Source organism: Chinchilla lanigera, unplaced genomic scaffold, assembly GCF_000276665.1.
Source record: "Chinchilla lanigera isolate Chin_1 unplaced genomic scaffold, ChiLan1.0 scaffold00001, whole genome shotgun sequence".
Classification (NCBI taxonomy): domain Eukaryota; kingdom Metazoa; phylum Chordata; class Mammalia; order Rodentia; family Chinchillidae; genus Chinchilla; species Chinchilla lanigera.
In genome coordinates this window covers 10,410,908-10,429,789 of record NW_004955402.1, presented here as the reverse complement: position 1 = coordinate 10,429,789, position 18,882 = coordinate 10,410,908, and the positions used below count along the sequence as shown (strand labels likewise).

Below are 18,882 nucleotides of genomic sequence, written 5' to 3'. Positions count from 1 at the left end.
TTACTCCATTAAGGAAAGCAGCTCCTTTATTCACACACACAGAAGCCAACTCTCTAGAGCGACTTATGCCAGCTGAACATAGAGTATCACTCATTCCTGGCCAGAGGTAAGTGTCAAATCGTTTTAACGAGTTGCTTGAACCAGCAATTCCACTTTTAGGAATCTACCCTAAAGAAAGATACCCATAATGACTAAAGATACATAAGGAGGTTTGCTGACATACCGCCTGTGAAGGCGGGACACTCATCAACAGAAACCTCGTTAAATGATGGCATAACCACATAAACAAAGGAGTACTACTCATCACCAATTTATGTACACAAACCATTCAGCACATACAGTACATAAGCCTTTGAAGCAAATACTCAAAATCCTACAAAAATTCACAATTTAAAAACTAACAGAGATATAAGATGATAATGAAACAGTGATGACTGGTACTATATCCAATAATAAAACTTAGCAAATTACTTGCTAAAATTCACATGGTGGCTTTTCTATGTAAATGGAAAATATTAAGGTGACAGGAGATTTCTCTTTCCTAGTGAGAGATGTAAGACAGTTGAGAAATAAATAAAATTTAAATAATGTTTTAAATTGGGAATGCGTTCAAGATTGAAAGGACAAAAAAGGCTTTACTGTTCACATGAATTGTAATACAAATTAAATAGCAAAGTCAATTTTTGAACAACAATCCATGAATGTAGACATATAGAGCAATTAACTGAATATACCTCTATTATTCTCCTTAGCACTTAAGTATTTCTAGGTTAATCATCTTTTATCAATCCTACACTGTTAAAAAATAGGAAAAAAGCTCTCCTTAAAATAAGTTTAATACATACTATAATTTATACTTTTATCAGTCAGCAGAACAGAAAATAACAATACACCACAAAACTTTATTTTACCCAGTCAAGCACTGGCGTTATAGATGATTCTAAATCTTTTTGAAAGATTTTAGTAAATAAAACTCGACCTAACCTGTACAAGTAACTATAAAATTAAGACACAACAGGGTATCCAAACATTTAGCGAGAGTAAAAATCAAACTTACTTTTTTGTCTTGCAATACTGGGGACTGAACCCAGGGTCTTCATACCAAGCTACATCCCCTTTTTAAAGAGATAGTCTTGCTAAGTTACCCCCAAAACTGGGCTCCAAACTTGCAACCCTCCTGCCTCAGCCTCCCAGAATGCTGGATTTCAGGCATGTCCTACTATACTGGCTATCATATTTACTACTAAACAGTTTAGACAAGTATAGTAAAACTGCAAAGGTCTCACAAGTTTATTGAATTCTCACTTTACTGATTTCCCTGTTAATGTATATTCATGATTCAAAGGCTGTACTTTAACAGATGGGGAGGAGAATCAAAGATGAAAGAGTCCGATGCAGGCTGTTATTTCCTCCCCTCACCCACCCACCATCACCCATGCATCCTCACTACTCACCATGCCCTCAAAGCCCACTCGGTAGAGGTTCTTAGCACCATTATCCCAGAGAACATAGGCAGCGCTATGTGGACTCGACGCACTCCAGTCCTGGATTTCCGTTACCTAACGGAAGTGAGGGACAAAGAAACTTTTTTAAAAGGGAAGGAAGAAGTTAATTCTCTTAATTATTGTATTTAAAAATTTTTTCTCCTATCAAACTGTGCAATGAGTAAAATGACTTGTCAAATATGCCATATCTAACATACAAATAATCATTAAAGCCCTATTCTTCCAGAATTAAAAGGTACTTTCTAAAACCACTATAGAAATTTTAAGTTGGGTATCTGAAGGATCACAGCAATAGATTAATAGAAAATAATTTGACATGAAATTTTAAATCTTTACATTTTTAAAAGATTTAACAGTACCATATTCTTTTTTTTTTTTATGATAAGGTCTCTCTACGCAGTTCAAGATGGCCTTGAATGTGCTTATGTAGCCCAGGCTGGCCTCGAATTCATGGTGAACCTCCTGCCTCAGCCTCGGAAGTGCTGGGATTACAGGCGTGCACCACCACGCCCAGCCATATTCTTTTAAAGCAATTACTCAATGTGAAACTTAGTAGCTGTGAACAAATACACAAAATGATTCAAGATAAGCTGGTTCTCTGGTTAGCTACAAATGGACGGCAAAAGAGCCTAAAGAGCCTGCGTGGCCATGTTCACAGCGCTGTCTCTCCCTGCAGCAGCATTCTGCCCAACAAGCAGCGAGGTCACCTAAGCTCAAACAGTGTTTCTCCGGCAGGAGCCAGACACCACCTGCACAGCCTGCCGCGACCTCCCCGTACCCCCCCCACACACACACACGGGCTGCCCCTGCTCAAGGACCTCCAGTCAGGGCCACAAAATGACACACAGCAAACACCAAGTCAGCGGGATTCAGACTGCGCCTCTCCATTCAGGCACAGAATTAGCAACCAACCCTTCACCACCTTAAAAACAAACTAGACTTTCAGCGGGGCATGGTGGCACACACCTATAATCCCAGCACCCAGGAGGCTGAGGCAGGAAGACTACCATGAGTTCAAGGCAAGCCTGGGCTACACAGTGAGTTTAAGGTCAGCCTAAACTGCATAGCGAGACCCTGTCTCAAAAAAAAAAAAAACAAAAAAACAATACTACTACTTTCAACAAAATATACAGCGACCTTTGTTTTCTGCCTTGTAGGAAACAGTTTCGTGAGCTAGGTATTTTATGATGCTTTTGTAGAAATAATATGCTTCATGTTTAAGATCTAATCTAATCATTTGAGATTATTTTTTGGTCTTTTTGAAACAGGGTCTTGCTGTGCAGTTCAGGCTGGCCTTGAGCTCACCTTGTAGCCCAGCCTGGTCTGGAACTTGCAAGGATCCTCCTGCCTCAGCCTCCAGAGTACTAGGATTACAGGCGTGGGCCATCACACCAGGCGGAGAAATATTTTAAATCATCAGTAAATGAGGCCATTTATTTTTTTAATTTTTAAATATATTGTACATTATAAAGTATAGCATGTAAATTTTATAAGATAAAAAAGAGAAATGAATACCCATATATTTATTACTCAGCCTAGGAAAAACATGTATTACCATCCCCTTAGCTGCCAACAGAGGTCTCCCCCAAGTCCCGTGGTCCCAATGCTGTCCCGGGAGGAGGGTCTCCCTCAAGTCACCACTGCACTGCCTTACACGGCAATGCTCTGAAGTGAAACCTGCAGTCTTTACCTTCTCCTACAGCAGACTCTGCTTCATTGGTTAAGAAAACACTATACTGTTATCAATGTCTGAATTTTTAGAGGAAGAACCAAAAACATCACAACCAGCTAAAAAATAAATTTTATTTAAAATCAAATTTACCCTGAATTTCAAATTTCTTATAATATAAGCAAATTCAGTAGTCAATTCTGAATAAATTCTAAAATCCCTTCACATGTTAATATGATGATATGAGTTACTGCTGACGAAGAAGCAACGTGGAAGCCATAAAAACTAGTTATAGGGCTGGGGATTTAGCTCAGTGGCAAAAGCACTTGCCTGGCAAGCACAAGGTCATGAGTTCAATTCCCAGTACCAAAAAAAAAAACTAGTTATACTACTAACCCTGATTATAAAATATACATGGAATTTCTGCAAAAACCACGAGGTACAAGGTCACTGAGTACTACCTCTAGCTTATTCATTAACCTTAATATCACTAATAGTAAAATAATTAGACATTATGTGCCTCCAATACAATGCAACAGAAAATACATGCCACCGCTTGTGAGGTACATGCACCAAAATAAAACTGAATCTTCCGAGGTGTGGTGGCACATGCCTATGATCCCAGCACTGATCACAGTGGTGGAGGCAGGAGGATCATCATGAGTTTGAGGCTACCCTGGGTTACATAGTGAATCCAGCCTAAACAACACAGTGAGACCCTGCCTCAAAAAAGCTTAAAAAAAAAAAGAATCTGAATCTAATTAAGCCTCTAGTTCTAGTTCTAATACACCTAAAATTTATAGAAAATACAAAGAATACCATAGATAACCAAATGTAAAGAATCTGCTTTTTTCAACAAACAGCATTTTTAAAAATGTTCATAACCATTAAAAAGTGGGTAAGGAGTACAGAACTATATTACACTATTCTTGTTACTTTCCATATTTGAGATTTTCCATTAAATGTGTATATTTGAGATTTTTCATTAAATGTGTTTCAAAAACAAAGAAATATGATCTAACTTGTTTTAATTAACATGTATTCAAAAGCCTCTATAAAACAAAAGTAACCTTAAGGTACTAACACAGGTAATATGAAAAAGAACAAACAACAGGGAGCCCACAGCACTGTGGGTGCTGAATGCCTGTAATCGAGCTGCTCTGGAGGCTGGAGTAAGAGGACCCAAGTTCAAGGCCACCCTGGTTAACTTAAGAGACAACTTATCTCCAAATGAGGTAACAAGGGTTGGAGATATAGTCGGTGGCAGAGCACAGGCCTACCGTGCTTAAGGACCTTATCTCCAACACCAATCTCCAACACTATCAGAAACCATAATAATACACAACACACAACTGATGTGAGTTATGTCAGGTAACTGGGATAAAGTAGCTAGCACTGAAGTGAAAGGAAGATGTTAACTTTCTTCATTCACACACAGGCAAAAATAAATATAATTAGACTGTGGTTATAGCTCAGCGTGGTATACAAAGTCCTGTGTTCAATGCTCACCACCTCAAAAGAAAACATTTATGTGGTTTTAAACTTGTGCTTAAGCAATGATACTCTGAAGATTTTTTATTATATGGAAGTCCCTCACTCAAATGGTTTTACTTATTTTTCATTTTCTTCTTAAAATGCAACATGTGTTCAATCATAACAAACCAAAAATTTAATACTGATGACTCAAAGCCTCCAGGATGCTTACTTTTTACTCCAAAAAAAGTACCAATATAGCTAACCTCAAGAAAGTGCCACTTAATGGCCTCAAAGTTCAGCAACTGCCCTCAAAAGCCCATTAACAAAGAAATGACTTCTAGTTCTCTAACCATGTAATAGTTATGTGTAGGGAAAAATACAAAGTCATTTTTTAGAACAGAAGCATTAAAAACCTAGTTCTCATGCCCTCTTTCAAAACAAGTTATTAAAATGTGTACATCACCTGACATGGTAGTGCACACCTGTAATCCCAGCACTCAGCAGACTGAAGCAGGAGGATCACTTTGAGCTCAAGGTCAGACTGGGCTACATAGTGAGTTCAAGGGTAACCTAAACTACCTAGCAAGACTCTGTCTCAAGAAACAAATTAAAAAAAAAAAAAAAAGTACTATCCCAGGAGAGAGTTAGCTAAGCAAGACGAGGAAGTACAACAGAAAACACGAGCTGTGCTCAGGAAAGAGGCAAAGCATCACTGCGGACGTCGTGAGAGCAGCCAAGTGACTACAGGGCACAGGCACCAAGGTGACCCATCCAGAGGGATGCGCTGACCAGACAACATGAAGGCTTATCCCATCATGGTTCCTGCCACCACTGCGCCACTACGACCTGAGCACATGCTGCTCAAGTGAGCTTGGCACACTGTGTCACAGCAACACTCCCACTCTCCCCTCCGCCATCCATTCCCTACCAGCCAGATCTGCTGTTCCAACTACGCCTCCAACTCTGAGGTGGGCTACAGTAAGCTCAGAAACAAAAACCACAGAGCAGCCCATGCCTTGCCAACACTCCTGCCCAACGTGCAGGACCAGCCCTGCCTATCCTGGACGGAGGGGAGCCCTGCACACCCAGCACTCACAGTGACTGTCCCAGAGTACCGCTACAAACTCCCAATGGCGCTGAAGCCAGGCAGCTATCCAATACAATCCATTCCGCTCATGTTCTCCTGGATCCTTCACCTAAAAGCACAGATTCTGTGCAGTTCTTAAAACAGGTAGGTTTGTGCATAGCTGCTTGGACTTTCAAAACTTGAACACCAATTGTTGTAGGGTACAATGCCGAATGAAAAACCAGTAGAGAAAAACAAGGGAATGATCAATACAAAACTCACGACATTAGTTATCGTGGGGGCAGGTGCTGAAACTAAGACAGGACACAAAGAAAGCTTTTAAGGGTACTTATTCTACTCCATGATCTGGATACTGAGGACAAAAGTGTTCACTTTACTACCTAAACTCTCACATACATTTACGCATTCACTGGCGTGGAAGGCAGGGCTGCTAAGAAGGGGAGCTTGCAGAGGCGGAGGGAAGGCTGCGGAGGTTGCTCACTGTGAAGGTGCCTTGCTGAGGAGCAGGGTCGGGACCTTCACACAGGATTATTTGCTAAGCGGGCTTATCTCTCCCACCGGCCCGCCGAGCACATTCCCTTGGAGATCCACCAACACAGAAGGGGCAACTTCTCCAAAGTCACGTGGCTCTATTTTTCTTTTCAGAGTAATGCTTCTCAAACTTTAAATGAACTAGGGATTTTGTTAAAATGAAGATCTTGATTTAGCAAATCCAGGAAGTGGATCTGTCATATCTCTAACAAGTTGTGAGGTGACGCATCACACTACATTCTCAAGAATTTACATTTAGATTTTTTTGTTTGTCTCTCTCCCTTAATAAGAATATAGGCTCCAGGAAGGTAGAATCTCATCTTCCTTGCTTATTGCTGTATCTCTGATGCTTTAAACAGAAACATGCACATACCAAGTGACCGATACATTTTTTCATTCAAAAAGGCAAAAGTTTCTTTCCTTAGTAAGAATCAAGTTTTTGTTTTGTTTTGCTTTGCTTCGGGTGAGGACTGAGCCCAGGGCCTCACACATGCTAGGCAAGGTCTCTACCACTATGCTATACCCTCAGCCGTTTTTTTTTTTTCAAGACCGAGTCTCTCACTAGGTTGCCTAGGCCTTGAACTTGTAATCATCCTGCCTCAGCCTCCCAAGTAACTGGGATTCCAGGCATGTGCCATCACACCTGGCAAAAATGAAGTACTTAAATACATTTGTCTGACTTCCAAATATTAAAATATTTTACTATTTAAAATAAAATAAAATCAGTAGAATTACGGTGAACTTAGAAAACTATTTGAGGGGCCAGGAATATAGCTCAGTGGCACAGCACCTGCCTGGCAAGCATGAGGTCCTGAGTTCGACTTCTATTTTGTATAGATAGCAGTCTATACAAAAGAGACTTCTGAGTTCTTCTGAAAAGTTTCTCAGATAATACCTATGTTTAAAATCGTCACTCTTGGGGCTGGGGATTTAGCTCAGCGGCATAGCGCCTGCCTGGCAAGCGCAAGGTCGTGAGTTCGGTTCCTGGTACCGGAGAAAAACCAAAAAAAAATAAAAATAAAAAAAAATAAAATAAAATCGTCACTCTTCAATGCTTTTCAAAGCATGAACAGGGGAACCAATGGTGATGACACCTAAGCCTCTGTGTGAAGTGCCACTCACTTCCGGCCACCTCACATGCAGCATAGCACAGAACATGCTCAATACTTCCTCCTGGCCAAATGAATCAATGAATGAATAACCAGCCAAAGGAACATGAGATTCAAAATAGATATAAGCAACAACTCACTGACCCCACTCCAGCTCAAAGTACCACAGTTTTAAAAGGTAAAACTCCCTTCAGAGTAACCGCTAGGAATGAGCCCGGCAGTCCTCCACTGGCCTGGCTCACCAGGAAACTGATGCCGGTGGGGATACAGCTCCAGGGCAGAGCGTTCACCTAACATGGCAAGGTCCTCAGCCAAACTTAAAGAAAAAAAAGGAAGCTGCCTATTGCTCCTCTGAAACAGGTCTTTGGGTGAACAGAATAAACAACCAGTCAAATAAATTGATTCCTTTTTAAAAGGCAGTGCTAGGGGGCTGGGGATTTAGCTCAGCGGCAAAGCACCTGCCTGGCAAGCGCAAGGTCGTGAGCTCGGTTCCCGGTACCGGAGAAAAACCAAAAAACAAAACACAAAACAGGCAGTGCTAAGCATGTGCTCTACCGCTGAGCTACCCTCGGCACATGAAATTTTAGCAGCATGGAAGTCAGGAGCACGAAACATTATTTAGGGAGGTCTAACCCAAGTAGGGTATTCAGGAAAGCATTCTGAGCAACAAATATCAACATATACGAAATACCGGAACAATCTGTTTTCTTCCCAGAAACAGAAAAATGGAGAAGTCAAGATTTAAAAATTGTTCGTTGCACAGGAAAAAGAATAGGCCAAGAGGTTCATCCACATCAGCCATCGGAATCTCCGGAAGGGGCAATGCTCAGGCACTGGTGACTGCGGAGGATGCGGTACCTTTCCCCGGCGCCCATTCCCTCCGTCCTGGTCTTCCCACTGCCAGTCCACTCCTCGAACCACTCTGGCACCTGCAAATATTCCTCTGGCTGTGATCTTCTTAGATTTCCTGCGAGACTCTAACAGAACCCTAAAAATAAAATTTATTTTCAAGTTTATATAAACATGGGTAATATTTATATGTAAAAGCACTTACACATGTGTAAAGTGTATTACACTCCTTAAGAAAAAAATAATGCAACATTATCCATTTTACGAAGACTCAAGTCAAAAAAATAATCTGGCCAGGGTCACATAAGTCAAAAAGTCATGAGGTCAAAATACGAACCCACTCTAACCACTTCAGGGTACCACTACACTTTACTATGTAGAGGTGGCCAACTCAAATTCCACTTCGGCTGCCGCGTGAGTAGCCGAAACAAGGGCCTAGGAAGGACGGAACCACAACCACAGGTGGCAGACAGCACAGGACCTGAGACTAGGTAAGACGGTAGGAGCAGCAGAGCTCTGGACAACTCCAGAGCGCACACCATCAAAGCAGCACAGGGGCGCCTCACTTCAGTCAGCTGCAGCACTGCAAAAGTAAGGTCTGGCATTGAGTCTTCCCGGGTATGTGTGTTCTAAGAATCCATACAAGGTCAGCAAGAATTCAAAAATTCAGAGTACTATGTATAAGAGTAAAATATCTCTGTGGCCAGGATCTGATCTATACTATACTGCCTCCAAAGTACTGCATACTTACACAAGATTATGGACCTTGAAAAAGATGTAAATTCAGCTACCCAGCCCAGCGTGCTTTCCAAAGCCATCTCTCACTGCTCTATATCCTTATTCTTGCATTCAGGCAGGTTTCAGGTTTTTGTTTTGTTTTTTTTCTAATTTTATCTTATTTTTCTATTTATTCTTAGAATGTCTCTACTATTTCTTAGCTTTTGTAAGCAAAAGACAATAAAGAAATAACTTGTTTAAAATTACTCAGTTAATAAGTGACAAGACACTGTAAATCAAAACTCTGTTTATCACTACCCCCAGCTCTCTAATTGGCTATATTCCTATTCCTATGCATTATTCTTCTCTACATGTTATAGCTTACATCTAGATGTCCCCCGAAAGCCTCACGCAGACACAGGAGGGAGAGTTCCAGAGGTGGCTGGATCTAGGGTGTGTGATGCTGGATTAAGTACATGAGGATGGGACTAAGGGTATGTGATTACTAAATCACACCACTGATTGGTTTGGCGTAGTTCTGGATATGGATAATAGGAAGGCCCAGCCTGGGGATGGGTGGTACCACCCAAAGGGCAGGTAGCCTGGAAGAGATAAAAGGAAAGGTAGGCTGCTGTTGCTGCCTTCTGCCTGCCATTAACTGTTTCTCCTCTGCACTGCCCCTCTGCCATGCCTTAGATCCAGCCAACTATGGACTGAAACCTCTGCAAACTGCGAGACAAAATAAACCTTTCTTCCTTTAACTTTGGGTGTTAGGTATTCTCAGCAACAAGGAAAGTAGCTAAGATACCACACAAGAAGATTCAATCACCCAAAACTCCAGACTGTCAACAATTAATACACCTCCCATTGCTTCTAAGACACATAACACATATCTCTACTATAGTACAAAACAGCACATGATGATCAACTGACCCATCATTTTCTTCCAACTGTAAACTCAATAATTACTGTCTTGCTTGTTTTCAAATCTCCACAAACACAGTGGCTGTCATGTGATCTCAACCAATGGGACCTAATGTTCATCTGGTAGCAATTAAGAGAATAGAAAACACAGCGAGGAAAAAATAATCGGGCCTTCTCGGGCTGCCCTCACATTTCTAATTGCTGAATGGTACCAAGTGTCTGTGCTACAGTAAGAACAGCCCAGCGATCCCAGAAAAGTCTGTACAGTTGCACCTTCAAAAAACTCCTCCACTGGTCCACGTCTATCTTGCTATTTGCTTCCTCCTCCTCCTAAACCAACTTGTCAGAAGCTATTTCTAACCCTATTTGTAAGGCTAAGTAGTATAAAACTTAAGTTCAAAGGAAGTCAGGACTGAAGAAAAAATTACTTCCCCTACCTCTCACTTCCTGGCGTAGTAATTCTGTAAAAGCGATGCCTCAAGTGGTGCTTATCTCCATGATAACACACTGTGCACAGATCGTAATTTGTGCACTCAGCACACTTCCACCGGATGCCAATGATGGGTTGCTGGCGGCAGGTATCACACATAGTCCCGTCATGCTTGATGCCTATTAAACGAAGATACATACTTACATTACTTACAAATACTTACTTGCACATTATTTCCTTCCAAGAATACAATTGTGCTACACTTATCTTGTTCTCATACATAAACTGAAACTTAGGTTCAAAGCAGATTAAAAAGAACCCTTTACTACCATGTAATGTTCCAGACTAGAATAACTCAGAAATCTTTGGAAGAATTTCGACCTATTCTCCCAAATAAGTTTATCATATTATGTAAACAAACTATCAATTAACTTAAGCATTTACCATAGGGTTTGAGTTTTTCCCTACAAAGAATACAGTTTAGAAAAGGACTGGCAAGCACATTTCCCCATTTAAAGGAAAACAATCATCTTCTGTTGGGGTGCTTTCCCCCTCTTAAGGAAAAAGCAGCACTCCATAAAATGACCTCCACTAAAATTATTCACATGGATGGATGAGGCAGACATTTAAACTACAAAAGATACCCCATAAAGTGATGAACATAACCTTCATCTTAGGGTAGCAGAATTGGGGGTACTTTTCCTTCACAATCCTGTGATACTAAAACCACTTGTTCAATAAATTAAAACCATAATTTTCTAAGTAATATGTGGTTGTAGACATTGCTATGCAGTTCAGGCAGGCCGTGAACTATCTAGCCCTGGTTGGCCTCAGACTTGCAGCCACCCACCTGCCTCAGCCTCCAGAGTACTGAGATTACAGGTGTGTGCCACCACACCCAGCTCACCACTTTATGAAGACATCCTGGGTATTAAACTATAAGCAAGAGCTATTATCACAGGCACAGCAGTGACTGACACTCTCCTGGATTCAAGTTCTGACTCTGTCAACAGCTGTCTTTATACCCTTGAAAAAGTAATTGTAATTAAAGTATTTGCATATATAATAATGGTATTTATTTCAAAATACCATTATGGTAGTATTTTTAAATAAATACCTAGGGGTGGCTACAGGGGAAATAGGTAAGATTTAGATGAAACAAGATTAGCCATGCTGAAGTTGGGCAATGGGTACAAGAAGAGTCAATTACTATCCTCTGTTTTGTCTAGGTTGAGAAATTTTCTATAACAAAAGGAAGGAGTCCTTTTCATTCTCAGAACCTCAGTTCCATTTGGAGAAGGTAGCATGTTCTTAAACATGAACCAATATGTTCTAAATATCCAATAACAATGTGTTATAAATGTACCCAACTAGAGTACAAAATACTATTACCACTAAATTCTACAAAAATACACTATTGCTACTGCCTGTCAAGAAGGGAAAACCTTCACATTCTATATCCAGATAACCAGATTAGGCAGGGGATAGATACAGCTCCGCGGCACAAGTGCCTGCCTGGCAAGTGCGAGGTCCTGAGTTCGATTCTCAGTACCCACCCCCGCAAAAAAAAAAAACAAATAACCAGATTATAAACAAATGATCAGACTGAGTATAAGCCCATGCCTGGTTAAGTCGAAGAAAAGAAGAAAGGTGAGGTCAGGAGGAAGAGCACTGCAGGGAAACTGGGGCACCTACTAGGCTACAAAAGAGCAAGGAACTCCAACATCAGATATATTTTATATGCAATCTTTCTGCAGTCTTCTACTGGACAAATGCCTAACTATAGGGACAGAAAACAGCAGATATCACTCATCATCATACTGATTCATTCAGAATTAACTTTTCAGTCCTACTGAAGGACAGGTCCTCTGTTGTTTTCAAATATCACTCTTGCCATAAGTGTAGAGAAGAGACAGGAAGAAAGCCAAAGTAGCTAGAGAAAGAAGAGCCAAGGTGTAAGAAGTATGAAGCAGTCCAAGTAAGACAACAGTGGTTTCAATTAGAGTAGGGACAGCAGACGTGGAAAGAACGTCAAGAGCTCTTTAGGATCAGCTGCAGTGAGGAGCACACCCTTGTAGGCCCAGCTACTGGGGAGGAACAGGCAGAAGGATACAAATTCAAGGTCACCCTGGACAATTTGGTGAGACTCTGGCTCAGAATAAAAATAAGTAAGGGCTGGGATATAGCTCAACCGTAAAGTGCTTGCTTGGCACAGGTGAGCCCCTGGTTCAACTCCCAACACAGTGAAACTAAAAATAAAAAGTGCAAAGAGACGATTTTAGACAAAAGATATAGAAGGTACAAATGAGATAAATATTAGAGATGTTAAAAACAGGCAATTAAGCAGAATACCCTAAAATTTAGAAATGCTCTGCTTGAAGACAAGAGAGCCACCACCAACAACAACAAAAACAAAAATAGAAACATTCTAATTAGGGCTCAGGATACAGGTCAGTAATACAGACCTTATCTAGCATACAAGAACATGAAGCTCTGGGTTTCATCCCCAGCACTACCAAAAACAAACAAAAAAACACCCTCTGTTCCCCGCTGATAGAAATAAACTCATCAGGGAGACTAAACTAAATCAGAAAAATAAGGAAAGTTTTCAAAGAAATGATGGATGAAGAAATCACAGAAGAGCAATGTTCAATGAACCAGGAGGTTTCATGTTTGAGCAAGAACATAAAATATAATCAGACTAGGACATAAATGATAGTTGGGCTGAGAAATGCCAAGATCAGACATGACTCCTGAATGGTGCAAATGTACTGGTATATTAAGTGGTAGAAAGAGCCCAGCCCACAGCTATAGTTTCTGCCAGTAGGAGGTTGAGGCAGGAAGACTGCTTGAGCCCGGGAGTTTGAGCAACATAGGGAGACGCCACTTCAAAAAACAAATACATGAATGAATGAGTAAATGAATGAACAGTTCTATAACTTACTAGTTACATAGTATTTCAAATCAACTTCAACTACTCTAAGGCTATAAGGCTCAAATCAGACTTGACTCTCTCAGCCCCTAACCTTCTTGCCAGCAGAGGCACTATTCTCAGCAGAGAACTCAGCTCAGTACTGAGGCTGACATCCGCAAGGACAGGATGCCACAAAGGAGGTAAGACAGGTCAAGGAATTTTGCAGGTCTCAGGATATCTGGAGACATCCAAGGATTTACACAGGACACTGCAAGGTCTTTGCCCACTGAGATGCAAGACTGCCACAGAACTATGATCACACATGCTTATTAACCTCTTCCACCTAAGAGAAACTAGGGTGGGAGAATGAGGGGATAAAGAAAAGAAGGAAGGGAAAAGCAAAAAAACAGAAAACTTTCTGTCTAATGTCCCTTGCCTGCTTTCAATCCCTATGAAAGGGGCCCACTTCTCTGTGTTTCCTACAGTTGGCCTTTTTGCCCTGTGTCTGCCTGCACCTAGGAATAATAAATTACACACCATGTTGCCTTTACACAAGCCTGGTAGTCTCAGCTGGTTTCTGGTTCTTGCATTCCTTACAAGGACCAATACTGTGAACTGCAAACTGCACAAGTACTTCACACTCCATTTGCATGTGGAGGCTGAGGTGACAGTGAAGTGGACATGCTCTAACACACTTAAAGTAAAATGTAAATAAAAGCATTATACTGTGTTTAGCTGGGCATGGTGGCACATGCCTGTAATCCCAGCACTTAGGAGGCTGAGGCAGGAGGTTCGTTGCAAGTTCGAGATGAGCCTGGGCTGCAAACTGAGCTCAAAAGCCAGCCTGAACTGTATAGCAAGACCCTGTCTCAAAAAGACCAAAAAAAAAAAAAAAAAAAAAGAATTATACTGTTTAATTTGAATATAGATTTATGAAATTTCTTAGTCATCTACTTAAATAATTTTTTTTTTTTTTGGTACTGGGAATCGAATGCAGTACCTTACACTTGCCAGCCAGGCACTTGTGCCACTGAGCTATACCTTCAGCCCTCTACTTAAATAATTTAGTGATCAAAATCATCACATAACCCAGGTAAAATCTGCAATATTTATACAGAAACCAAAGAATAAACTTCTCAATTTCTCAGCAGTTACATTCAATTATTCATGTATGAGTGAGCCCATTTAAGCAAATTCCCGTTTTCCATGGTTAGTCTCTTCATATTATGTATTTCAGGTTTCCTCCCAAAGCATCTATCACAGTGACACCAAATCTTTTAGGGACCAAGTCCCCAAACTGCAACCTAAAACTCACTTGCTTAGTGCAAAGTGCCAACTGTGCAGTTAAACCTGAATACTGGGGTTTTAGTTTAGCAAAAACAACTGTTCTCTCACGCTCAGCTGCTGGGTACCACAGGTTCACCACCACGGATCCATCTTCTCAGTTCCTCTAAACTGTTTTTACTCCAAGTGGCCATAGAAATAGCACTGCATAAGCCAGTTAGGTGATTCACCACTTTTGTAAATAAATGATACTTTCTAGCCACCATGGTGGAACACACTTGTAATCCCACCACTCAGAAGGCTGAGACAGGAGGATGCCCATGAGTTCGAGGCCAGCCTGGGTTATCCACTGAGTTTGAGGCCAGCCTGGATTACATGAGACTCTGTCTCAAAAACAAAAATATTTCTTTTAATTTTAAAATAAATTTAAAAATAAAAATAAAAAATAATAATAATGATGATGATGTGATGATGATACTTTCTATACTATGCCAAATTAAGTCTAACTGCATCAACCATGAAAATTTTCACCAGCCATAAACCCTAAAGACATTATACTCTAACCTAAATATCTAACAAACCAAAATTTAAAGTCACAGAATTATAGTTGTACAACTCAATGCTGTCAACATTCACTAGCATTATATGCTTCAGTCTTTCAGAATATATTATCAAAGGGCTAAATGCAACTATCTTTCCTTTCTGAGGCTATAAATAAATGCACAGAAAAGAGCTTAACTTTTTTATATAAAATAAAATTTTTAAATGAAAATACCAAACAGTCCACAAACCAGATTAAATACTCATATTCATCTGTTGGATTAGTGAGAACTTAACTATATTTTGCTACAAATCATTATGTGCTCAGCCAGACATCTGTAATCCCAACTACTTGGAACACCAAGGCAAGAAGATCATAAATTTGAGGTCAACCTGGGCAGGTTAGCGAGACCCTGTGTCAAAATATTTGTAAAAGAAACAAACACATCTCAGTGGTACAGAACTTGTCTAGCATGTGCAAGAGCCTGTATTTAATCCCCAGTTCCAACAACAACAATAAAAAAGATGCAGTAATCAATTCTATATGCTGTCCATTTTGGAACAATAATTCTGTAATTATTACTTCTAACACAAATATGGAAAGTTTTATTTTTTTGGTAACGGTAATCGAACTCAGGACCTTGCACTTGCCAGGCAGGCACTTCTGCCACTGAGCTATATCCCTGGCCCAGAGTGTTTTAAAGTAAACTACTCTCTCAGAAAGATAATTTTGGAGAACTGTGACAACTGTCTGATACAGGGCTATTCTAAGTAAATTTTAAATTTTCATGAAACATAACTTTTGAAAAGAAATGTCAAGAACTGCTACATTGTCTGACTTTTAAAAGTTCACATATTTCCCTACTGAAATAAGCGTATATGCATACCTGTGCTTTACACATGCACGGACACTGGTCATGTTCCCAGAAAACTATCAGTCCAACACGGAGAGATGGGCCAGACTGGATTCTCCAGATGGTCACACCAATCTACATGGCGTCCCACATGCTCTTTGTGGGACAATGACATCCACCATCAAGAGGCAAGGGCTGCTTCCCTCCCCTGTGGATCTAGCTAGACACCTGTAACTACTTCAACCAACAGTGTGCAGAGGAAGTGACACCATGCGACCTCTGAAGGTAGTCACTTGTTTGTCCCCATCAGCTGTACTCTCATATCCCTCAAGAGTCACACCTTATCTGCACTGGGCTCTCACAGCAAAAGCACAGCAGGATACTCTGAAGCTCCCACAGGGGAAGGGACAGGAGGACACCGTTATGAAGAAAGGCCTCAGTGACTATGCCAGTCCCCAGCTGCTGGTGCTTCCAGCAAAGGCCCACACAAGGTGCAATAACCAAGAGCCATCGCTCACTACACCACTGCTGAATCCTTGGCCCACCAGGCTATGAACACATAAACTGTTTTACATTACTGAGTTTTAGTGTAATGTGTTATGTAACCATGGTCACTGGAACAAAGTTTGTTAAATTAGAATTTCCTACTCCACAACGAAATAAAAATAAATTTAAGATAAAGAGCTAAAAAAGAAAAGCTGTATCATGTACAGGTACAAATTCTCTATGATGAATGTGATCAATATATATATTTAAAATGTACCAATAAAAATCTGATTAGAAACTGTCAAAAAAATAAAAAGAGCTAAATATCATTTTAAAAATAAGAACTACTGCTGGGTATGGTGGTGCGTGCCTGAAATCCCAGCCCTTGGGAGGCTGAGGTAGGAGGACTACTGTGAGTTGAGACAGGCCTGGACTATACTACATAGTGAGTTCAAGGCCAGCATGAACTAACAAAGCACAACCCTCTCTCAAAAAAATAAAATGCCAGGCGTGGTGGTGCATGTATATAATCCCAGCACTTGGGAGGCTGAGGCAAGAGGATCACTGCCAAGTTCAAGGCCAGCCTGGGCTACAGAGTTCAAAACCAGCCTGGACTACATAGCAACACTCTGTACAAAAATAAAAATAAAAAAACTATAAAATTACCAACAAAGTTAAACATATTTTACAATGTTAAGGAAAGTCTACATATGAAACAAACTCTAGAGGTCACACGTGTCATGTTATTGTAGACAGCTAAGTTATTTAGAAATATTACACGCAGTCAGACAAGGCTAGGCCCTTGGAAAAAGTTAGTGCAGAAGACAACCGTAGCTGGAGGTGCATTTGTTGAAGGTCAGGCCTCAGGACAGAGGAAAGACACACCCACATACTTCCCCTAGGGATGCAAGGCAGTGATTGATAGTCTTAAAAGGCATCAATTACCATGGAGGGGGGACCAAAATTTCCCTTCCAGGAAAAGCCCCTGTTTGCTACATGCATTTGCTATGTGACTTGCTTTCCCAATTTAAGCCCCATTTAATCAGTATTACCTAAGTGATTATACACGTAATCTTATTGGTTTACTATAGTTTTGTCCCTCCTCATATCTACCTTGGGATTTCCCACTGGATCAATGTTACCTGAGCAACTACACTTTTAATCTTATTAGTTGATTGTAGTTTTTGTCCCACCTCATACCCACTTCACCTCATGGTTTTGCTCTACAAAACTTCCTTGGGAATCTGGGTGCTGGCGAACCACTTTCAAACCCTCTTCTGTCTCTCTTGGACAGAAGCTGTCTTTCCCTCAATAAATATATCCTATTCTTAACCTCCATTGTTCCTAGAATTCATTATTCTATTTTAGAAAAACCGTAGAGATCATAAACTTAGTATGGGACCTCTAGCAGATTGGGACTTATAATATTTCCCTTACATTATCTGGACTACTTGGAGGTCCTATATCATCGTTGTATTAATGTACCACACCCACATGCAGAGTACACAGCTAGAAAAAATAGGAAAACCCACAACAAACTGACGATAATGGCTGGAGCTTCACAATGGGGTGGGGGGGTCATGTTTTCTTCTTTATGCTTTTGTATTGCTCAAATGTTACTATAAGCATGGTAATAATTTTATAATTAAAAAAAACAAGAAGGCTGGGGATGTAGCTCAGTGGTAAGGCATCTGCCTAGCATGTAAGGCCCTCGGTACAATCTCAGCATTATACACACGTGAGCCTGCACCACAGTGATTCTCTCAAACTGGCCCAGATTAAAAACACTAACCCACTGTAAACTAATGATATGCCAAGAAAGCCAGTCAGACACCACTGCAAGAAAAATATACATTGATACATTTGCAAAATGTTTCAATTGCCTTAAAACATTTTGACCCTACTTTTCACATTTTTAACAGTACATCAAAGATATTCATGGCTAGGGATATAGCTCAGTGGCATAAGCGCCTGCCTGGCAAGCACAAGGTCCTGAGTTCGATTCCCAGTACAAAAAAAAGATATTCAATTGTTTATAGCAGATAAAAAATTTAACAATGTTAAAAATATGCAATTATTTATATGTAGACTACGTCAGTCCATAAAAGGAAATTCTATAGAGTTAAAATATGTAGAAATCAAAAAAAAAAAAAAAATGTAGAAATCCTGTTGCTGGTATGATGAATTATCATCTCATCAGGTAGTTTGTAAAGAACTATAGTATAGCAGTTTAGGAGGAAAAAATTATATAATACACAGGCATAAAAAAAATTCAAAAGAAAACTTCCAAAACATGAGAATGAGATTGTCCCTTTTAATTTCCAAAGGTTCTGCACCAAGTATGTATTAATTCTAAGCAGCAGTGAGTCAAGCAAGAGTACTTAAAAGCATCAGAGATGCTGTATAGCCCACATAAAATTAAAACTAAAAACAAAAACATCAGGAACTCTAAGCAAATATTTATAGTAGTCAACTTCTGAATTACTTTTTTTTTTTTTTTTTTTTTT

At 40.2% G+C, this 18,882-nt stretch overlaps 1 protein-coding gene across 1 annotated transcript in view; it reads right to left on the bottom strand.

The window, feature by feature from the left end:
- The window catches only part of Mib1 (mindbomb E3 ubiquitin protein ligase 1), a 110,269-nt gene that overhangs the window by 72,787 nt on the left and 18,600 nt on the right, over positions 1 to 18,882 (bottom strand). Inside the window, exons 2-4 of the mRNA XM_005372691.2 lie at positions 10,305 to 10,476; positions 8,236 to 8,365; positions 1,455 to 1,559 (exon numbers count right to left, since the gene is read on the bottom strand). Coding sequence (XP_005372748.1) covers positions 1,455 to 1,559; positions 8,236 to 8,365; positions 10,305 to 10,476 — 407 coding nt within the window. The remainder of the gene's footprint in view (positions 1 to 1,454; positions 1,560 to 8,235; positions 8,366 to 10,304; positions 10,477 to 18,882) is intronic.